Source organism: Protopterus annectens, chromosome 3.part1, assembly GCF_019279795.1.
Source record: "Protopterus annectens isolate FY-2018-M chromosome 3.part1, PAN1.0, whole genome shotgun sequence".
Lineage (NCBI taxonomy): Eukaryota > Metazoa > Chordata > Ceratodontiformes > Protopteridae > Protopterus > Protopterus annectens.
Genome location: NC_056732.1, coordinates 876,637,070 through 876,656,021, shown reverse-complemented (window position 1 = coordinate 876,656,021; position 18,952 = coordinate 876,637,070). Strand labels below are relative to the sequence as shown.

At 36.2% G+C, this 18,952-nt stretch overlaps 1 protein-coding gene across 1 annotated transcript in view; it reads left to right on the top strand.

Moving 5' to 3' along the window:
• LOC122798305 (cadherin-7) overlaps positions 1 to 18,952 on the top strand; it is a 705,913-nt gene that overhangs the window by 670,544 nt on the left and 16,417 nt on the right. The window contains exon 11 of the mRNA XM_044067132.1: positions 660 to 911. Within this exon, the coding sequence (XP_043923067.1) occupies positions 660 to 911 (252 nt within the window). The remainder of the gene's footprint in view (positions 1 to 659; positions 912 to 18,952) is intronic.

The following is an 18,952-nucleotide window of genomic DNA, read 5'->3' as shown; positions in this document are numbered from 1 at the left end:
ATGTATACACACACACACACACACACACACACACACACACACACACACACACACACACACACACACTCACAAACACACACACACAAACACGTATATTTATAAAATTATTATTTTGCTCACAATGCTGGAATGTGAACACTTTTATATATACAGCTTTTAATTATAATGTGCACTAATTTACTTACTGAACAAAGGTATGAACATTTCTTTTGCTAGTCTTTTTCATTACAAAAAAATCTGGGATATTTTTGTACTGTTTCATTTTATCCTTTACATAAAAGAAGAACATTATGCTGCTGTTGTCTTGGCATTACAGAATGCAGACATCTCAAACAATTTCAATCCTCTTGTTTATGCTGGTGTTGTTGAAAGCCTCCATTAATCATAATGAAGACATTGCGCAAAGTTTTTATTCTAAGCTCAGGTATGCATACATGATGCAGTAAGAGAGGAAGGTTACAGATGAGAACTTAATATAATAATATATACTTATATAGTCTGCAGTTGAAATACTCTAAGTACACTGAGTTAATGTTGTAAATTATTCATTTACTCTTACAATTTTTTTTATTTTATGGTACTCTGTGCAAATTTTGATAAGTTTAGTGGTTCTCCTGTTCTTTTTCTAACATTAACAACCTTATTGGATGTTTATTTAGATAACACAGCTACAGTGCTCACTAGAAGAAATGGCTTTCGCAGACAAGATCAGCCTATTTTCTACCTGCCAATATTAATCATTGACAATGGTTCTCCATCACTCAGCAGTACAAACACACTTACAATCCGAATATGTGAATGTGATGCAGATGGCATTGCCCAGTCCTGCAATCTGGAGGCATACATTTTACCTGCAGGCCTTAGCACTGGTGCACTGATTGCTATATTGGCATGTTTCTTAACTTTATTAGGTAAGTGTCATTTTCATATGTCTTCTTTTGTTATTGTCAGTATTAAATTATTACATTTTAGACCTTGTATTCAGAGATTTCACTTTTGAAAGGATCTGTTTCTAGTAACACATTTAAAAAGAACACTGTATTTGAACATATAATTGTTCTAATGTTATTTTGTCATCTATTTGCTCAGAAACATGGCCTTCACACTCATATACATTTATCAGAATTGATGCTTTATTAAAAATTAACATTCTCACTATTGCAGACTGAGAAAAAGGATGAGTACATTCTGATACCAACTCTTTAAACATGCACATTTTTAGTTCCCAGGTGGATCCAGATTTATGAGAAGATGTTAGCAATGAAGTCATCAGAAGGCTTAAAGCATTGCTGTAATAGGTTATTTGGCTTCTATATATGAGTCTAGGGAATAAAATTTATTACTTCATCTGTGACGGACAGATTGTTGAGTACCCGTGTCACTTATTATAAGTCTGCTGCTGATGTTGTATCTGTGTATCGAGTTTGTAGATGGAAAAAAGTGCACTGCTTGTACAAATAATACACATATTAAATTCACTGCATATATGCATGTTGCAGTTAGAAATAAAAGCATTCAGTAATTTACAACAGAACATGACTAAAATCCATGAAACTTATTGTTTTTTATTCATGAATCAGTAACCTACAAAACTATTAAGGCTGCTTCTCTGTGTTTTTGCTGGCTGATAAGAATGTTCCATTGTATGCATTCCTTTATATGCAACAGAAACCCTAGAGATCTACTCTATTTTAATAATTTCTGATTTGTCAAGGAGGATTCTGTAGGCAAGCTTAACATGCAATGATACACTTTTTAACTGTCGGGCTATGACATTTCCTGTCTGACATTTCTGCATGAAGTCTTAGAGAACAGGATATCCTGAACTGTTGGGTACAAAAGATGTAGAGCTTACAGACACAGTGGTATTAATTCAGCCTAATTAGCCTGAATTTAATATTCTCATATGTATCTACATATGTACAGTTTTATAATGTTAATAAAATATAGACATTATCTTTAATGTATCATATAAGCAGATAATGAAAGTGAGGTTTAAGCATCCTCATACATTAGAAATAGATGACCTCTACATTGGTTCATTGGCTTTTGCACGGATTCATTAGGAACATATTAAAGCTAATGTGGTGCCTCAGCTGTTTCAGAGAAAGTAATGAGAAAAAAAAAACAAAAAAAAAAACAATTTATATGAATAGCGGGTAATTGTTTTCCTTTGCTTTACACATTTTCTTTAGCTCATTGGTTACATCTAATGGTGTGCACTGCTGAAGAAGAATGAACGATTTTACATATAGAAATATATTCTCCTCACAACTCTACTCATGTCAGTGCCAAAAATATATAGCTGCACATAGCCTTACACATTACTCACACAATGTGAGGCATATAGTTATATCTCATAGTTCCCAAATTCTGGCATATTTGGAGCATATGGGCCTGATATCTCATGATGGTGGACCTAACAAACCTCATCAACTTGTTATATGATTTGAATATACATCTGGATGCATATATGGATACATCATTTTTAATAATTTGTAAATGTTATATATTTGATGCATTGAGAGAACATAATTTAATGCTCATCTAAATTATCCCATTGTATAATTTCCTCTGACTTGGAGAAAATGATCATAGGTATCTATTGACTAAGCAGGGCATCACCAACTGAAACAAACTAAATGTAGCTGATGTCAAAAGACAGTTCGGAGAAGAGTCTAAACACCAAGTGAAGCCTGCTTGGTGTGAACCCTCTTTGGAGACATGTATTATACATGTGTGTATAAATATATATATATATATATATATATATATATATATATATATATATATATATTTATTCACACACAAGCATACAGTAACACATGCAAGCATATACATGCACACATATACATAAGTACACACATAAAAACATTCTCACATACACGTCTATATCTACTCACACAAGCACACATAAATACATATATACATGCATACTCACAAAGTCTCTTACACACACACACACACACACACACACACACACACACACACACACACACACACACACACACACACACACACACACACACACACACACACACACACACACACACATGAATACAAATCCAAGCTTATATACAAACACTCGTATGTAAAGCAGTGTATACGCAGACACACATATGCACATATATACATTTATGCATACACCCAAACACATTCAAAGTCACACATATATGCATATATTCATGTGTATATATACAAACATACATACACATGTGCAAAAAAATGTTAGCATCTACTGAGACTCTGGAGATTATATTGCCAAGTTCTATATACTGGTATGATGTGCAGAACATTTTTTCTGTTTTCTTTTTTGTCCTGTTGCTTTATTTATTAATTTCAGAGCGTGAGATACTCTTTTCCTATTTCTAACTTCTTTTCCCCTCCCGCTGAGTACTCACTATGTTGTGTTTTAAAGGGCATCAGATAGGCTTGTTTTCTCTGTTTTGCCATCGACCAAGTATAATGGCCTTTAGTTTTCCATGTTTCTCTAACTACTGTAGTATAGAAAGTTCAAACAGCTTGCTATCCATGTACTAATTACTTTTCATTTCTTTATGGTTATATTTCATTTTGGTAAAACTGTATATGGCTGATCTCCTTTTCAGAATCATATCCTGATAACAGCCTTTGTCCCGGTCCCTATTATAATACACACTGACACCAACGGGCATTTGACAACCTTTATTAAATTCCAGCAAAACTGACAAGCTTTATTCAAATTGTAACACAATAACAATAAAGTGACATTCTTCTTAGCATCCATCAGTTCAGCATACCCACTCACCCTGTTAGAATAAGCAGTGTCCATACTGCACTCACCTATTATTATCAAGCAGTGTCCTGCAACTCACTTGATCCCAAACTCAATATCACCAACACCAACATCAAAAGGGGGAACAGAAGTGGACAATCCTGCCCCTCTTCTCCACCACATACACTTTGGATAAGACAAATAAATACAAAGAAAAGGAGAAAGGGAGGGAGGTTTGCAAACTCACACCAAAATGTAACACAACTTCCCTCAGTACAGCAATATTAAATCTAAACCCCACCCCAAATATACCTCACTTCCTCTAAATCCACACACAAGTAACCCATTGCCACCCAAAGCCCCACTATCTGCTATCCTTATATATAACCCCTCTATCCTTCAATACCCCCCATCCCCTTTTCCTAATCCTACTATAATGGTCCTGGCCAAATTAGTTTGTCCCAAACTTCATTTGTCTTGGCCCCTTTAACAATACACACTGATAACAATGGACATTTGACAACCTTTATTAAATTTCAACAAAACTGATAAACTTTATTCAAACTCTAACACAATAATGTTAAAGTGACATTCTTCTTATCACCCATCAGGACAGCATATCCACTCAACCTGCCCGAATAAGCAGCGTCCATACTGCGCTCACTCATTCTTATCAAGCAGCGTCCTGCAGCTGACTTGATCCCAAACTCAATATCACCAACACCATCACCAAGAGGGGGAAATGAAGAGGACAATCCTGTCCATCTTCTCCACCAAACATCCTCATCAGAGGCTGTTCTCCCTCCTTTACCCAAGCACTTTCACCAAATCCTTTAAAAATAATCTGAAATGTACAGTAAAGAACTCTAGTCCAATATCACTCAAATGCACACCATCAACTCTAAACCAAACCAAATCCATTTCAGCAAAACCCTGATGATCTATTGTGGACATACCCAAAGCTCGTAACTGGAGTGCCAACCTGTGATTAACAGATCTTCGGGTCCACTCCAAAGCCTGAAAATTAGCAGTATTCCTCCAACTCAAATGCAGCACTATGTCCACCCATACTATATACATGTCTGGACAGAGCGTTTGCAACATGCTCAAATCCTTCTGTATCCAATCCACCAACTACTTCTTAGGAATTATTCCCAAGTCATTACCACCTAAGAGTATCACCAATATTCTAGGAGAACCAAACCAGAACTTTAACACTCCAACTTCCTTCATAAGTTAAGACCACCTAAGACCCCTAATCCCATGCCAAATAACTGACCACCGTAATAATGACAATCCCAAATTCATTCCATTCTCCTGCACTGCTGCCCTTTTCTCCACCCAGTTGATATATGAATGACCCAAGATGAAAATCTGATTTCCTGAAAGACAAAAAAAAAAAAAAATGTATGCAACTGATTCCATTATCTAATATAAGATTAAAAGACATTAGAAGACCACCTCCCTACTCTTTTAATAACCTCAATGGATCTGCCTTCCCATGCCAAATCTGAAGCCCCTCCAGTACAAAAAGAATGACCTGCAAACCTCTCAGCTGGAAAACCCATACAATGCAAAGCCTTCCTTATCACCTGTACAAACCGACTGCTCATCACCATACGTACCCCTCTCAAATGGAAAACCAAATTGAGAGGGCCCCCCACCTGAGTCCGCATAAGTTCTTCAGCCCAACCTAATGGACAAAGCCCTGCATTCCTATCTTTTCTTAACACTATCGATGTACCCTTCCCTAATTGATCTGTCTTAGATCTTCAGAACCGGATGTGAACCACCCTTGAGCATATCATCACATCCCTCAAGAATAATGACCCCCAACAACTCTGACACTCAAAATGTCCCAAAATTCAACCACATACTCAAAGTATACCAAACAACGATGATATGTGAGAGCACAGCAGATCAATGAACCAGAGTTTCTTTTTAGACAAAAAGCTTTAATCCACGATAACCAAACAATGCTGCAGCTGATGAGCGCTTTCACTCACTAAATGAGTTTCTTCAGATCAAAATGCTGCTTCCCATAGTGCTCATATATATATAATCAGCAAAAACAATTAACTGTTAATTAACAGATAAAAATGTGTGTCACATCATAAAATCACTAAAAATCATACATACTTAAAAACTATAAATCAAGTCATCTGATTTCTATAAAAATACTGTAAAAATGCTGTGAAAATGCTCAATCAATTGTCAGACGAACATATATAATAGATGTATAAGACATATACATGTGCATCTATATACTTCTTAAAAACTATATTAAATAACATATCAATAGAACCACAACATACAAATATGTGCAATTGAAATACCAACATTATGATTCATATGAGAACTTCTAAAACATATTTGAAAGATACATAAAAAATGCATAAATAACACACAAAAAACACATAGCGCCCTAAACTATCTGTGTCTGATATTTATATTCCTTCTTTTTTTAAGGGCTGGTTTTATTGAAGCCCTCTCACATACTCAAAGTAACCCACATAACATAAACAACTGAATCCCTCTCTGCTCACGCCAAACCCTTCACTAAAACTTCCAAAATCTACCTAGTCAGCAGCCAGCGCATATCCAAATTTCCACCATCCACTCTTCCCCATCCTTTCAACATACACCACACCATCCATGACTTAGTGAAGTCATGCAACCCCGCCACCTGGGATAATATACTAATAGCTGCCATGCAGCCTGGCCACCTGCACAAATACACTAATAGCCTCCTATTTCACCTTAACTGTTTGCTTTGCCTTCCCTTACCCCCAAAGTTGAGCCAAGTAGTGAAGCAGAAACTCCTCCAACCAAACCCCTTTTTCTTTAGGTAAATGCAGAATAAATTTATCACATTCATAAAGTGCCCTACCATATGCCTTCCTGGTGGAAACCGCCCATGATTGCTACACAAACATCCTCGTTACATCACCTCAAAAAGCCACACCTCATCTGGCAAAGCCACAGGCACCTCCTCCTCCCCAGATCCATTTGTCAAAATCTGGAAAACTGAAATCGAGACAAACTGTTAGCAACCACATTCCACACCACAGCCACGCGCACCCCTGTGAATTAAAAATTAATTATCAAACACTGCAAGACCAACTTACATAAAAGTCACAGTAACATTTCAGATCTAGTGGTCATTGTCTGTAAACCTGCAGCACTGCCATGTTACCTGAATGAAAAATTACCCTTTTCCCCACAATGTTTCCTTCGAAGCTACCATCACTACCCAAATTGGCACTAGTTCTAAAAACTCAACATCCCTCCTCAACTCCTCCTTGCAATCCAATGGCCATTGAGTCACAAACCATTCACCTCCAAAGAATGCCCCATCCCAATACCTCCTTCTGCATCCATGAATACCTGAACTCCCTCTTGACATACCCGATCTATCTGCCAAAAGGAATCCCCATTAATCTGCTCCAAAAAGGATAACCAAATAACCAAATCAGCTCAAACCAACTTGATAATCCTAACCCAATGATGTTTACTCTTCCCTCCTTTCAATAAAAAAGGCCACTGACCTGCAAAAAAGCATACCCAGGATGAACAACCCGACATCTAAAATTCAAAAGCTCCATGACCATCCATATGTGTACCTTACCCTTACACACCACTGTCCCAATCTTCGCCTTCAATCTATCTATCTTATCTGTGGGTAAGGAAAACAACTGATGTCATAAGTCCTCTAATAATCCCAAAAAACAAAAGCTTTGGCTGGGCCTTCCAACTTATGCTGAGCCAGCAGAATTCCCAGCTCATCACACATCCCCAGGAATTCTTGAAACCATCGCACACTACCCTAAAATTCCTCACCCACTAACAAAAAAAAAAATCATCTAAGTAATGTACAGCCATCTGCATACCAACCCACTGCTGCCACACCCAATGAAGAACCGTGCTGAATTTCTTAAAGGTAACACAGGTTATGGAGAATCCCATTGCATAGCCTTATGAAAACAAAATTTGCTCCCTACTACCATACCCAATAACAGCCATTACTCCTCTCTTACTGACAACAAGTGAAAGGTGGATTCAATATCCACTTTCACTAGCCACGGATCCTTAAACTCCCAGATAATCTTCACAGCATCATCCAAAGATGCATAACTGACTTTAGCATCCTCAACTGAAATGAAATCATTCACTGAACACCTTGCTGGGTACAACAAATGATATATCAACCTAAATTCACCAGACACTTTCTTCAAAACCAAAGCAAATGAAGAAACCTTGAAACTCTGAAAGGAAGGGCTATCAGAAAGCCCCAACAACCTACTCACCAGTCACTCCTTCTCTACCAAACACAGCAAAATATCCTCCTTACCCCTTACCAATTGCAAATTCCTACAAACTGCCCCACTCTCGATTTAATAGAAAGCCCCCGAGGAAAACCTTCAAATATTTCTTCTTTAAGAGAAACATCAGGAAATCTCTGAAGCATAGTCCACAACACCTCCACCTTAATGGGGGAATATAATGCCTGTCCTTCCTTTAGCCCCCCACCAAAGGACACCCTGGCCCATACTCCTCAAAAATTGCCTCTACTTCTAATGTTCTGAAACCCTTGAATTCATTGAATTAACCTCCCACTGCCCACAGTAAACCACTGAATGATTCTCGCCACACTTTGAACAAACATGCAAAAACTTATACCCCACCCAAGAACAAATTCCTGCGTTGAAAGCCCAACATACTCCTCCACCTTCTCCCCCTATCGCTACCTCTGTAGTAATCTCCCTAAAACTATCCATCATGGTAGCCAACTAGATGTCTGGATGATGAACCTCTCAGTGAAGAGAGTGATCTACTGCATTTTGCTTCTGGAACCTCTGATCATACTATTACCAGACATTCCCCAGCCTCAAATGCTCAGCCTCCCAGAGTGTAAGAAAATAACCCAAGAGATGCAATGCCAGAGACATATCCTTGTCTAATAAAAATGCCATGTAATGGACAAATCTCAATACCCAGTTATCCCATGTCCTGGAACGCAGTCTACCTAACCTCCTCCTCCCAATGAGCAAAATTGGCAGGACGTCCCCAGATGACTGCCAACTGACCAGGGAACATGAGCAAAATTCCTGAAAGCCTTAATAAGGTACCTGTTCAAGCCATTCTAAATTCACAATAATTTCACCACAGTAAACAATTATCTTACAGTGGGGGCACAATGACTAACATTTAAACTCTATGAATTAAGCCTTTAAATACACTCAAAACCTCACATTAACCAGCAACCACAAACAACAACCACCACTAATTTATTACAAACCCCTCATGCAACAAAATACTAATCCCTGACTAAAAGTAGTCCAAGGCCTACCTGCACCCCTGTATCTACAGGTTGTCATGTGCACGATCCTTGCCATTGCAAACTCACACCAAAATGTGACACAACTTCCCCCATTACAGCAATATTAAATCTAAACACAACCCCAGATCTACCTGACTTCCTTTAAATGCACACACAATTAACCCATTGCCACCCAAAGCCCAGCTAACTATCTGCTATCCTTATACTTAATCCCTCTATCCATCAATACTCCCCCCCACCGATTACCTTATTCTAACATCATTTCTATTTGCTCCAGTGGTTATATTTCCTTGGCAGTACAACTGCCCTTGTATGTAACCTCTTTTTTTTTTTTTTGCATTTACATTTGCTGTCCTCCTTTTCAGAATCATATTCCTTTTAACTGTCTTTCTGTTTGCTCTAGCACTTTTGGGAAAGCAGTGATTTTGTTTTTCCTGTTTTTTTTTTTTTTTTTTTTTTTTATCATTTCCCATTTGGACTGTTTGAGTGTCTGACATGAAGCATTTAAGGCCATCATAAAGGATTCTGTTTTCCATATCAGAGACTATCATTTCAGTAAAGAACTACATCCCACTTGGAATTTTCCAATCCTTACATAGCCATATCATTAAGCTCAATACCTTTTCTCTTCATTCTCAGTCATTTAATGAGTAAAATGGAAGTAAACAGCTACACACATTTACATACAACTGTATGGATATGTGAGGCCTGAACAAATATTGTCATATTTGCTACATTTCATTCACTGTCCTCCTTCATTTGTCATCAAGGCAATTTCTGTCTTTACAGTCACAAACATATACCTTATTCTTCTATCAGTACAGCTGTAACACAATACTTCTCCAAATCATTGTAAGGAATAGAATAATGCAGGGACATTGTTCTGTCTCATTCTCTCCCTTAAATCACAAAAATGTTGGTCACGGTCTTCTCTGATACCCACAATTAGTTATAGCAGTGGAGGTTCAAAATACTAGTCTTTGAGAAGACCTTGAACCACAAAACTCATGAAACTAATTTACAGACAGCATCCATGTGGATCAATAAAGCACTGTTGAAGTAGTTAAAGGGACACATAGCTACTGAGTTAAGCCTAAGTTTGCCTTGACTGTAAAAGAAGGAGGCTTATCCTGCTGGTCTTAGCAGTGAAAGTGTCCTTGGCTGCTAAAGAGAAATCTGAGTCCTCCTGTCTCTGAATTAGGAAGTTCAGAAGTTTAATAAAGAACATCTGTGCTCATATGAGCTTGTTCTCTCAGACCTGCTGAAAATATAGCTGTGACAAACCTGACTTATCAGAGGCCAGTGTAGAAAATTTTGTCATTAATAACCCATTCTGGCTAGTGCTTGCTTGCTTGTATAATAACTGTTTTATAATTTGAAGACACCTAGTGACACTATGACTGTATTACCATTAGCATATTTAATTGGACTGTGACTGTTACTTTATCTTTCATAGAAATGTAAGTAAGGCCATAACCAAAGCAAGCATTAAAACCTCTGCTGCTCATATTTCACTGATTTGCCTGGAATCATGTACATTTCCAATTTGTCCTTTGCTTTTTGGTCCATAAGACTTTCAACTTAAAGACTTCTTTTTGCAAAACAATTCCCAATAAATAAAGTATATGAATAGATAAACAGATAGATAGCTAGATAGATAGACAGTCAAATTGTTGATAATTTGAACAACCACTGCATATTATATGACTCACAACACTGGATTTCAGAGAAAGACAAAATACAATCACAGTCACCTATATTGCTGCAAGAAACATTTATGTCACATACAATAAAGGGGAAATAGCTGGGGGCTGCCGTCCTTAGAAAGGACTTTGATTATGTAGCCCCCCCCATCATCATTTATAAATATTGAGCATATTATATGTTGACAATTCAGAAATTAAACAGTTTTGATAATTAGCTCACAGAACAGATATTTGACATTCAGTCAGGTGGTAAGATATCTCCTACAGGTATATTCACCATAGGGGTTAGGTGAGGCCCAGCATTACAACCTTTAAAAGTTTCACCTTATTCATAAATGACCTTACCAGTGCAGGTCTACCTACTGCAGTTACTCTTTGTGTTGATGATATCCTATTACTTGTATCTTTGCTGCTACTTCACTATCTAGAGAATCAGCAATAAAATTATTCCAGTTTATTATTAAACTAGGTCAAAGAAAAAGCGGTGTACAGTAAACAAACAAAAAAAATGCTCACATGATTTTTGGATCTCAAAAGAAATTAAAAGTTTGAGACACAGTTACAATTTTTGACTCATTATATGGAGGTGATTCTTGAGTAATACATCTTGAAAATCATGCAACTATAATAATATGACTGTCCTCTTTATCTACTTGCCTTCACTTTATCCTCTTTGCCTTCAATTTATCCTTCAAGGAAAACAAAGGTCAAATACTAAAAGTGTCAACTCAACTAAAATTTTGGCTATATTGTATCAAACCACTGTACTAAACGAGTCAAGAAAAGCAGTTTCCAGGAATCTGTTAATAACCTAAACCTAAAAATGACCACCTTTAGTCAAACTACACTCAAGTGCTCCACCTTTATAATGTGGGCAAACCCAAATAATATCCCTGCCCTAATCCTGAAACTATACCTTACATTATAAAAACCCTTTCCATAAAACTAGCACTACAAAATGCATTCATGCATGTAACGCCTAAATCAGCATGCATATCATTAATCTGCCCCTTACCCATCCCTTACCCTAACTCAAAACCATAAACACTGATACAGACAATCCCACCTATAATGCAGAACTTTTGGATATACCCAAAATGTCCAGCATTAACATATAATCCATACTTACCTTACGAAAAAATACAATCACACATTTCTATATCTCCTGAACTTGGCAACACATTAATCTGACTACTTATCTAAGCACTTTCATCACTCAGTGAAGTGTGTGTTATATCTCCAGTTATGTTTGAGTTAATGTATACTTATTTCTTTACAAACAGCTGTTTTCAGTTCAGTAAAATCCTTTACTTCTCTCCAGTATTAGCCTTACAACAGGTAAAAATCAAGCTGTTGGTCTTGGACTAGCCCAAGGGTCTTCACAAGGAAATAATCAATTAAAGTAATTCTTCCTCAGCAGAATGTTATACATTGCTCCTTTCTCAGCTAAATGCTCTATTTAAAAAATACACCAAGGGGCATTTTGCAGTCCAGAAAGGTGTCAGTTTTGTATTTTATTTGTTTAGCGTTAATCAGGAAATTTCTGTTTCAGAGATATCTGTGTTTTAAACAATGAGAATAAACACAGGGAGTAGGAATACATTTCTACGTATAGCTCTTCAGTTTGACATGCAATGTCTTTCACTTTCATTATCTGCTGTTTCCACAACTTTCTGACAGCTCTTAGGTCTCACTGAACCTATAAGCACGTCTGGACCACATCACAGTTTCTAAGTGCATTGCCTAAAATATTTATTTAGTGAGTTATTGCTTATTTACTTGCATACTTATATAAAAGAATTTGTAGTTTAGTTGTTACTGTATGTACTCTACACACAGATGGTCCTGAGTTCATTTCTTAGTAGAGACATTGTCATCTGTAAATCCCACCCTTATTAATCTCCTGCATATTCATAAGTCAAACTGTACCAGAAATACCAGGTCTAAGGACCTGGATTTGCCTGTGACTTAAACAAAACATGCTGGAGAGGCAGATATGTTTCCCAGAGACTGCTCATCCAATGGAACAGGCTTCCCATCCATGTGAAATTGAGTTCTACTATTACCCAATTTAAGAGCAGACCAGACCAGTGGATGGGGAATAGGAACTTTTTACCAGGCCTGGCAACCATGTCTGTTATAGACAGAGGTAGCTTATAAATGCTGGGCCCTCAAAGTTCTGTTTGGATACAGGACATCATTATTCTTTATGGAAAACTTTGCTAGCCTTAGAAAGGCCACCTGGGTTGCTAGCTTAATAACAATCTGTGAATCTATGAATATATATATATATATATATATATATATATATATACATATATATATATGGATCTATGCTGATACAACAAAAGTACACGTCATCGAAACGTACAACATCAAACTCACCAAAAAAAATAAATAAATAAAACAGTGCTCACATTTATGTGGGGGGGATGGCAAGCCCCCCTGCACCCACCACACCACACCTACTTTAATATTCTCACTCCAAGATCGCACTACAGTGGGGAAAAGGGAATATTCCCTTATCCCCACTTTACTGCAATCTAAGCAACAGGTTGCTTAGTTGTGCAATCAACAGTACAGTTGATGTACAACTAAATCTACATGCAAACAACTGTTTCCTTAGGTACCTTTCAGCGAAAGTGCATTTTCAACAAAACGCACTTTTGCAAAAGTGAGATTGATCATGTACATTGTGATGAAACGCACTTTCGATCATAAGACCAGGACCATGTGTGTGTGTGTGTGTGTGTGTGTGTGTGTGTGTGTGTATATATATATATATATATATATATATATATATATATATATATATATATATATATATATATATATATATATATATATATATATATATATATGTGTATATATATATATATATATATATATATATATATATATATATATGTGTGTGTGTATATATATATATATTAGATGTTTTTATTTTGTGAATGCTTATCATGTCAATTGCGATCATTCTAATGGTCCTTCTACAGACCAAAATAATGATAGTCATCTCAAAATAATAGGGCAGATATCCTAGACAAGTTACAGCAGATCAGCTGCACAGAAAAACTTGCAATAATGCAGCTAAACAACCAGATGCTAACTGCTAACTGTAGGAGGCCACTGTCATAAACTACTCTTATCATACACTATGTACAGAATACATGTTGATTATGTCTTACCTAATCAGCCCTAAATGGGTTTGGGGAATATACTGGTCTTTGTGTAATAGGTTGTATCACTATCACTACTAAATAGGTTTTGTGTAACATATGCATTAGGAAAGTAGCTTTTATCACTCTGTGTAATAAGGTTTAATTTAATACATAAGACAGGATCAGTTACACTTAGTGCTTCTTACATTTCTCTTTCTGATGTAGTAGAAGAACCCCCCCTCTGTGCGCATTTTACTTTGATGACTGCTTAATTCTGTATTAGCTTACTCAGCAAAGTTTTCAGATATTATATTTTTTATCTAGCATGACTTGCCCTTACTTGCCAGTAAACATCTTGCAGAGGATTATTTAACTGGTATAGATCATTCCAAAGAATGCTGTAGTTTATGGAATGCTTCATAAGAATTTTTACATCTACTAAGACTGTAGTTTGTATAGTATGTATTAAAATATGAACTTCTGTTTCATATGTTGTGGTTTATAAATGCAAACATACCTGATTCAAGCAATGCATTTGCATATAAAAACAAAAGAAAATGAACAAATGATAAAAGCAACATGATTTTTGATCTGGTATCCAACACTTATCTGCTCCTGGCGACATTATCCCTTGCCACATGTTCAGTTCACTCCACTCTTGAGGTAAACGTCTTGACATCCATTTCTGAAACATAAAGCAGTTTTCTTAAGATATCTGCATTTCTGTGACTCAAATAATGTATGTGAAAATGGTCCATTTAGGTTTAGTTGACAAACCCAGCAACAATATGAGCAATTACCTAAATAAAATAAATTCTATGTGGTTGAAGAAATTTACATGTGAACTATATGAATATGACCTATCACTTTTATGATATCATCTTGCCAGTAAAACTTCTGTTTATAAGAGTCCACAAATTGGCACATGCCAGATAAATGCCTTCTTGTGAAAAGAAAACTACCCAATTAATAACAGCTGTGCTGTTTTCTACTGGTAAGATATTAAAATATGTAAGTAAAATTATTATAGAGCTGTATAATAAATTAAAATGTGTAGGTAAAATTATTATAGAGTTGTATAATAAATATGTTTCTTCATGAGAAAAACACAAAATTTCCCAATGTTTTTCAAACTAGCAATTTTCTTTTATACCATTGAACAGTAGCAACACATGGAAATCATTCAAATAAATTACTGGTGCTTGTTACTTTTCTTTTAATTTCATCTAGGCATGTAGTTTACAAGTGCAAAAATATGTAGGAAAAAGTTGTTCTCATTTCTTGTATACATTGTTGGCAATGAACATTCTGGCAGTCTAAAGGCAATGTTGTTGATTAAAATAATTACGTTTTCTGCTAGCTCCTTAGCACTTGAGTAAGTTCATTAAGAACTAGAGATAAGAACCGCATATTTAGCCACTAATGCAATATTTCTCAATAGTATCTCTAGTCAAACAAATAATATTGTCATTAAAGCATCATTTTTGCACTTGGCTTTTTTAATTTAACATCAGGCATCAGGCAACTACAAAATAAAGAATGAGCTTAGCAGGGTGCTAAAAGCAAATTAGATAAAAATAATTGAAAATGATAAAGACGATAGATCATGAAATGCAAAAAAAAAAGTTAGCAACAACCTTTTTATAACTTATCAGAGATGTTAGCATTAACTGTTCTTTGTGGTTTGGCGTGGTATGCTGTATCATCATTAGATAGGTAGATAGATATTTAGATACTTAGATAGGTAGATAAACATATAAGTAGGGGAGAAAAAATATCTATACATCTATCTATATATGTATGTATATATGTATATTACTGCCACTGTCCATGAAAGTCAGTTTCTGATGCAAAGATATCTGGAAAGTTAAGAGCAAGTTTAAATAGCATGAACCTTCTGCGTATTTTGATTTTCTTAACACATCCTGCCTGTTATAAGGTTGCAGTTTGTGTCCAAATTCAAGTGCATATCATTCAAAATTTCTTAAAAACAGTAAATCCCGATGGGCTGTTGGCAGAGCAGCGTCTTAGTTAGCAGTTATAGGTTATTTAATGTGTCAGTCCTTATTATTTGAAGTTTACTGCTGCAACTTTTTGCATGCATTGAGTAATAAGCTACATAGGCAAGTTTACTGGAAGAACTAAAGCCACAACACAGGTCTTTAGAGAAGGCAAAAACAATGAAAAGTCTATGCTACTCACTAATTTAATGAAATGGGCATGTTTTTAGGCATCTTGCAAACAAATTGAACATCATAGATATAGCCAGTAGAATAAATGATTAGTTACATCCCTTTATTTCACACACACTTGATATTGTATGACTTACACAACAGTGCAAGAGCCAAGGCAAATAATGTTTCCAAGAATGAAACACATATAAGCAACATTTCGGGAATATTAATCATGCTCAAATAAGGAAGTCATAGAAGAGCTTGCTTAGGATGTGTCCAATTGATTTTCTTTGCGATGGTTTTGATGAACTAAGACTAAAATATCTCTGTGACTAGTTGAAATATTAATATTTAAAACTGGACATGAAGAAACACTTTGATTTGATCAATGAAACACAGCATCATGCATAGGTAGTCATAAAGTTCCAGAAATGTACACAAAAATGTTTTATGGTTAATGGATCTCTGGTTTCTTATTTGCATTGTAAACAGAAATCACAGATCGGCATGTTACAATCTTGTACTATGAACTAGGAAAAAGTGAAAATGTGGGGGACATCAGGAAAAGGAATGGCAGAAACACTAAGACGTCTGATATTGTCTCTTGTAGCTGATACCAGTAAGCTGTCATCTGAAAGTTGCTAAACAGGGGGAAGCAAATAATATGATAAAGGAAGGCAGAGGAATATAGTGAGAGGAAATTCGCAAAAGAAGACCTCTGGTGCACTACTCGTTTTTTTTTTTTTTTTTTTTTTTTGGCAGCTGGAATGCATTATAATACCAGAACAGTTAAACAACTGCAATTATGCACCCTCCAAAGGATTTGTATTGATATTGAAATTAATTAATGGTATAGAAATTTTGAAATAACCAGAGGACACATTTCAGGTTAAGAGTAGTAAAGTACACCTTATTTGTTACTAGATTAATTCTGACATTAACAGTGTGGTTAACAAGAACCAGTAGTTCTTGGTTTTGGTGAGAATTGACAAGATTTTCTATCCTTCTTGAAAAGCAGAGGGAAGAGAAGGTTGAAGACTTGTGTTATGATTTTCATAATAAGGAATAATTCTCATTCTAAATGATAATGTTAGGAATGATTGAAATATGTAAAAAGTGCTGCCTAGAATAAAAAAAAACTAATTTATTCACACATACACATTATAACTACAGATAATTGAGAGTAACCTGAACACAGAGAGAATAAATTAATATTTTAAGGAGTTGTCAACAATCTGCTTAGGATAGCTGTTTCCTAAATAATAATGATCAAAATGTGTTATTTGAAACATGCATATCCCAAAGGTTAAAAGAACTTTACACACAACCATCCCAGACAAATTGAAAAAAAGTTTTTTTTTTTTTGCACAAGCTATGCTATTCCTCTTTTTGTGATCTTTTCAGTTTGGGCTCTATTATGTATATTATGAAAGCATGTTTATGCCTGTTATAGGTTGTGTACTAGAACTTATTGTTACAACCATTTTATATCAGTTTACATGCCACAATTAAAGAAATATAGTATAACCTACATGAGACTTTGATATGAAATCTATATTACCCTCAAGCACTAGCACAAACTCATAGCTAGCTCAACTGGAGCATTGGGCAGTTCAGAGACTTGCACTCCTCTCAACGTCAATTGAGGTCCAAAAAAGGCCTCACACAAGCTGCGGATTAAAAAAAATCTTGATCTGTAGCAATGGGCTTCAGTGAGCTCTTTGCTGCAGTTTCTAACCAAAAGATATTTATTTAAGCAGCTACAATATAAGCTTAAATGAATGTCTGTACTACACTCATACTGAATTGGCAGCTCTTCTGCTGTGCCCATCACTGCCACCCTTCACTGGATGCTAGCAAACTTACTGTTGTAGCACATGACATTGGTTTGACTTTGGTATTACATATGTTATGCATCCAAAAATAGAAGAGTTGATGGTTAGTTGGTTGAAATGGCTAAGTCTTGACAAGGTGCTAATATACACAGTTCTGAAGTCCTAAGATGCATGTATGTCAGAGTCAGACAACATGGCATCATTACTATTTGCCTCACTGCTAGATGGGAAACTGTCCTTCACAGATGGTGTGTACATAGTCAAACATACTGAGAAGTGTTGGGAGTGAGGGGGCTTACTGTGGCTGAGAGACTCACAACTACTCCAACACCTTCAAAGGTATGTACTGCTTCTTCTATGTGCTTAACCACCACAGATGAGTAACATAAGGGTATCCCCTTGATATCACACTTCAGATGGCTCATATCATACATGTAGCAGTGGGTAATAAATCAGCAGATGTCTAGGAGTATTAAAAGAAACACCATGCTATCAAGCTGTCCACAGTGGAGCTGGCAAGTGTGTTGTATGGCACTAATGTGGATGCTGGCATTCATAAGCTGCAAGCTCATACATAGCATAGACACAGGACAATGGAGCTCAGACAACAGGAAGTGATCAGTTTATGGAGGTTTATGTTTGTACTCGCTACAACATTATCACCTCCATGCATACAATTTCCAGTGCCATCATGTCTGCCTAGCTTGGCAGTGTTGTCCATAGTCTGGTTAGGTTACATACCTGAAGTGGATTTTACATGGACCTTTGCAGGAGGCATGGTCAACAGACCTGACACCATTCAGCATGGCTATTGATGAGTGGCTATATCTTATCTACCATTGGAGGTCTTAAGCCCATTCTCACCAAAAATGTGACACAAGAGCAAGATCATACAGGTGGCACCACACTCCTGTCAGAGATCAAAGTAATCTCCAACACCATTTATTTTTTTAAATTTTCCAGCCATGGCATCCAGGCACT